The 5957-nt window shown below is 33.1% G+C and overlaps 2 protein-coding genes across 2 annotated transcripts; both read left to right on the forward strand.

The window, feature by feature from the left end:
• Nucleotides 1–1390: 1390 nt before the first annotated feature.
• On the forward strand, nt 1391–1696 carry EIN_443740 (hypothetical protein; the record flags this gene model as incomplete). Its single annotated transcript, XM_004259107.1, has 1 exon — nt 1391–1696. One exon carries the CDS (start codon nt 1391–1393, stop codon nt 1694–1696), a length of 306 nt encoding a protein of 101 aa, XP_004259155.1.
• Nucleotides 1697–1827: 131 nt separating this feature from the next.
• Nucleotides 1828–2400, forward strand: EIN_443750 (hypothetical protein; the record flags this gene model as incomplete). The annotated part of the gene is made up of 2 exons (XM_004259108.1): nt 1828–2180; nt 2253–2400. 2 exons carry the CDS (start codon nt 1828–1830, stop codon nt 2398–2400), a joined length of 501 nt encoding a protein of 166 aa, XP_004259156.1.
• Nucleotides 2401–5957: the final 3557 nt, after the last annotated feature.

The raw sequence follows: 5957 nt of genomic DNA on the forward strand, positions 1-5957 counted from the left end.
GTGATGTCGAAACAAGTCGAGTACAACATGTGGCATCATATTGGTGTTGTTATGAACGACTTTTTGACTCTATACATTGATGGTACTTCCGAGTTGAGACGCACACACTAAATGTCATTAAGTTAAAGGGCAACAGTGAAGTGTTGGCAGGGCATGAAGGGTCACCAACACATCGGGATGGATACAGTTTCGGTGACATCATGATAGTTAATGGTAGTATAGAAACATTGGTTCCAAAATAGTAAAGAGGGAAATTGATTACACTCTTTATTGATGACTAAGTAGACAACGAAGTCGTCGAAGAGTCGACCTGGCAGTGAAAAGAAATTTTATGTTTCGACGCTTTGTATGAAAAACTGAACGACTTGGCTTTATTTTAATGTACTTTTTGAGGGTCTTTGATGAGTTGTATAAAGTATTTGGCTTTTTTGACAGAGTGATGATAGGAGTTAAGGAAATTGTTATACAAAGCATGAAGAGAGTCCATAGGAAAAAAGTGAAGATACGACATTGATAACTGATAGTGTAGAAATTATGCAAATCAACAACTATGTCAGTGAAGAAAACACTCAAGAAATTTTGGAGGATATCGACTCTTTAAAAGTCACCAACACAACAACATAATGAAAGCACCCAAAAGAAGTTTGTGAGTCTAACAGCACCACAAAGCTTTATTTACCCTCTTGAATTAACAGAAGAAGACTTTAAGTCAACACAACTGTTAGATATGGAAAACACTTCTGTGTCGTTAAAAACAAGAAACTACTTGTTTTGTGTTTACTGTTTTTCTAAAGTCCTTTCGCTCTTAGACGCCATTACTATTTCAAAGGGAAACATTTTGAACATCACGTCATACTTTCTGTGTAAATTTCTGTCACTTTTAAAACTCTATTTGCTCCTATTATCAACTCTGTTTCATTTGACTGCAACACTCTCATTTACTTTACAGAGCTTTTGTGTGGAGTTTTCTAATAAGGCGGATGTTTTCAAAAGACACTCCCGTATCTTCTTGAAAAGGAAAGACTCAATAGACTCTGTGTTGTTTTTACTTCACATAACGCCAAAGGGCCAAAACCATTTCCAAATATCTGATGAAGACCATCCAATCCACTTCTCAGTCACTTTAAAACGCTATACAGTGTTAATGTCAATCATTCATGTTTCACTTGTCTTTAAAATTAGACAAAGCGAATACGACAATGTAATATACACCGTCTCTATATGTCTATTGTTTTTACCAATACCAGACACTGCGAAGTGCAATATTAGACTCCAACGAGGCGTTAGAAAGTTTATTCAAGCGTGTAGTACTTCCGATGGGGACTTTGTATGTTAGAACGAGATGAAACAGAAGCAGAGGGATGTTTTGGGGGGATGATACATTCTTTTAATGTTAATCAAAGAAGTTGGCGACTTCCGCAAAGTCTTTATTGACTCTATGAATATCCAAAGTAGTGGAAATTTTCATTGTGAGCTTTTCACGGTCATGGCACTCAAGTTACGGTTGTTAGTTAACAAGTTAGGGAATAACAAAGTGTCTTTTTGTTACCCTGAGTACTATGCGTTCTTGATAGACGTTATACAATGTATTATTGTGGTGCAGACATTTTATTTTGTTGAACGAAGTGTCACCATATCAAATGGAGTCCGTGTAGATCCCAAACAGTATCAAAGTAAAGACAATGACTTCATGTGAAAAGTGCAAGTCATAAATTTTTAGAAGACAAAAATTTTATGTCGGTCATCGACCATTTGCACAATCAAAACATCTTCATTAAAAAGACTCAAAGCGAGACGTGCGTGTCTTCGATATTTGAGATTTCGTTGATGAAGTATCGGGGGTGTCGCGGTATAGCACTTCAAGAGACGTACATTAAAATAATTGTGATGGAATACACCGACATTTTAGTGAAACTGTTACCGAGCGGAGAGTTGAAAAAGGCTTCAAAAAGGTGTTACAACAAAGCACTGAAGAGATCGACGAATTCTTTTATAAATACGACCAAGACATTCAAAGCGTGTTTTGGAAGGATATTCCACATTCAACAAGAAGCTCATATGAATGAAGTTCTGACTCGTGTGAAGCGTCGCACTAAAGAGAAGAATGATCGAGAAGAACTAGAAGAAAAACTGGAAAAGAAGAGCGAAATAGTTCGACGTCGTGAGAAAGCAATAACGATGTATTTGAGAGAACAAAAAGACGAGAAAGCACAAGAGGAAATTGACAAAGGCAAAATTTAAATAAGGAAAAGGACCATCGAAAAGTTTGTTAAAATCCACAGCAGAGTCTTTGAAGAAGAAGTTAAGAAATATCTATTAATGATAGATTCAATGCGATGTTCATGCGCAACGAAGTTGTCGTCGAAAGACACACTTGAAAATGAAAAGCAGCCACTTTAACAAGTCAAAATAGTGAAGATTAAAGAGAGACAACAGATATACAACAAATGTGGAGATGTGGCGGGATATTTTACTTTGAGTATTTGATTTACCCCATTGTGAAGAGTGGAAGAAGTGGACTCGACGTTTCACAGTACCCCGTGTTCCCTTGAGTCATTAAAGATAACAAAAGCCTATCCATCGACCTAAGCTCAAAACAGATATACAGAGATCTTGCATATCCTGTTGTCGCACAAGACGAAGAGCGCCGCAATAATTTGCAAAACAAATTTGCGAAAGTTGGGACGCATTATGGGAACCATTACAGTTCTATAGCAACACCTTTTGTCTTTTTGTTTCGAGTGGAGCCATACATGTATATGAAACTATTTGATGTCCTTTTTGACATGGAACGACTGATTGGCTCTATTGGGATTTTCTATGACAATCTCCAGACAACGCCGATAAAGGCTATACCGGAGTTCTACTACTTGCAACAATTCTCAATGAATTTCAATACCATCAACTTTTGGAAAAAAGAAAGATAGAAACACTTTATAGAACATGGAGCTTAAATGTGTGGTCTAAAAATGATGCGAGAAAGTATATTCGAATCAATATTATGGCACTTGAGTCACTGTATTGTAGCAAACATCTGTGCGAATGGATAGAGTTGATCTTTGGTTCAAAGCAACGAAAAAGGCTGCAAAGGAGTTCTGTAAAATATTTCCTCCCAGCACTTATGAGGTGGATTATAGTAAAATGGATGGAAAAATGTCAAAGTTACTTAAGAGTGTGTGAAAAATTTTGGCCTCTGTCCCACTTCAGTTGTTCACAAAGAACCACTTGAAGCGCGATGTTGAGAGAAGTGTCTATTACAGTGGGTATTTGGTAAAGAAGCGATGTATATAATTGATGTTGAAAAGAAAGTCGGTTACAATGTGGGGAACGCGCGGTTAGTCAATTCAAAAGTGTTAACAAGTCGGTGGAACGAACTTGTGTTATGTGAAATTACTGCGCGGGTTTTGAAAGGCTTGGCACTTCGCCAAGAGAGACAGTCTGTAGCCAGTAAGCAAGGGGTCAACAGACGATGTGTATCATGAAATTATCACTTCTTGCTTCAGAACACATTGTATATTATTTATTTGTTCGTCCAGTTTAATTGAAAATATTTGAACAAATGTCGAGTCAAGTTATTATAAAGTATTTTAATTGTTTATAATATAGTTTAAAAAATAAATAAATATACTATTATTTTGAATTATTTTTAAATATAATTTTAGAATTTAGTCTTGTTGTTCTAGTTTATATTTTAATTTTTAAAACCAATAAATAAATAGTTTAAAAAAGTTAGATCACAGTAGACTCTACTCTAGTAAGACATGAAATAAAAGAAATGAAGAAGGGTTTTATTGCAGTCAAAAATTAAATACTTCCAAAACCAAACCAACAATATGCCAAAATTAGTGGGTTGTTTGTGGTGAGATCTCATAATAAACCAAAAATACATTCTTACTTTGTTTGTTTGTCAGGTCAGAGCACATAATTATTCAAGTCAGGAAAGCTATGTCACCGCGGTCTGTCCAACTCGTAGTCTTATGAAAGTTGATGCGCATTAAAATATAAGCGAAGTTCAATGCGCGTGGTTAAACTGTCGTGATTCTTTTATAACGAGAATCGTTGTAAGGGGTGTCTTGGATTAACTAAAAGGCTGCTCCTTTATGTTTTATCAAGGAAATGTCCCTTCAATTAATTCACTTTATTATCAACTGTTTTGTTTTGTATTTGGTTTTTTGTGTGGTTAAATATTTTAATGTTTTTAAACGTTTTCATTTTTTCTTGGTTTGAAATACAAAAAACTATTTTTGTCGTCTTCGTAAAACAATTTGTGATGTAGAGCAAGATCCTTTGGTTGTTTTACATTGGGTTACAATTTTATTTAATGGTTTTGTTGGGAAATTACAGGGAAAGTCATTCTAAATATTTAAAATGAAGTGCCTTTTTGTGATTTTCTTTATTATATTATATTATAATACAATTTTATTGTTTGTTATTAACATAAAAAAAGGAAAATCTATTTTGTTGCACAAAAATGCTTAAATCCCATCAGGATTATTTCTTTTTTTTGAAAATGTATTATTTATCATAGTTGTTTTTATTTTATTTTTAATAGTAATATGGTACAATTATTTTTTTAAACATTAGTCATTATGATTAACTTAAATTATTCGGCATTTTAGTAAATTGTTGTGCAAAATTAAATTAATTTGAATGGTTTTGTAACATGTTTCTTTCTTTTGCTTTTTATTTTTAAATTTGTTTTTATTTTGTAGCCTTGTTGTGTGTATTATCGGGTTGATTTTGCAATTTTTGTACTATTTATATATCAAAAAGTTACTTTTTTATTTTTATTTGAAAAAAAGATGGTATTTGCCAAAATACCATTGTCCACAATGGTGGTATTTTGGCAAATTACCAAAAATATTCTATTTTTGTTTAAGTCTAACATTTTTGTTCAAAAAAATTTAAGACGGAAATTTTTTTTTTAACAAATGTGTTTGTTCGAACAACATTCACCAAGTTAAAAAAATTAATTCCAAACCCGTTTTTATTTTTTTTTACTCAAAAAAAAACATTTAATATTTTTCGGTTTCCAACTTCCCAAAAATAAAGCTAAAAAAGAAAACAAAATATCGGGATATTCCAGTACAGACTTTTGAAAACCAGTTTATATTAGGATTAAAGTCAATATGGAAACCTGATTTATTCAGTTAAACTTATTTATCGAATATGATTGGTTGATTTTTTTTTACAACTTAAAAACATAGAAACTAAGCTTTTTTTCATCAACGAATAAAACTGTTTATTTGGTACTCGACGTAAACAAAAAAATAATATTGATATGTTCAAAAACATATTACCGAACACACATTAAATGATCAAATACGACAATGAATTAAACAGCTATAACTGAAAATACAAAACAACGAAAATCAAAGAAATAAGCTGCTTCGTGAGCGTCGAGGAAAGAAAATCGTGGAGTTTCAGACAGCCAGTATATCAAGTCGTTGATTTTCAAAAAGACTGATAACTTTACTTGAAGTTTGTTAACATTATTTTCTTATTATTTTGTTCAAATTTACTACCAAATCAACTGTATTTATTCACTTTTAGATGAAAATGATTGGTCAAATGGTCTAACCTTATTTATGTCATTGGTTGTGTTATTGATTATTTAGTTTTGGAATACAGTTGGGCAAACAAACATTTGCCGAGCAAATGAATTTTATGATTTCAGCGATATCTTTCTCGTACTTGCCTTTAATCAATTGTGTCTTAGTGTGGTCTTTCTATTCTTGATCAAGTTCAGTTCTAATGCTCTTCAGTTTGTCTTGGTATTTCTATTTCATCGCTTTATTGCCATCTCTGTCATCATTTGCAGTGTCAAGTTGCTTCTGTGACTTGTCGACATCGGCATTCAAGTCGTTTATTATCTCATCCATTTCCTCCAAATCCTTCTCAATATTCTTCTTCTCATCAGTAAGTTGATCAACTTGGACCGTCAAGTCATTCGCTTT

This window comes from Entamoeba invadens (assembly GCF_000330505.1).
Source record: "Entamoeba invadens IP1 unplaced genomic scaffold scaff_1105074726127, whole genome shotgun sequence".
Classification (NCBI taxonomy): Eukaryota; Evosea; order Mastigamoebida; family Endamoebidae; genus Entamoeba; species Entamoeba invadens.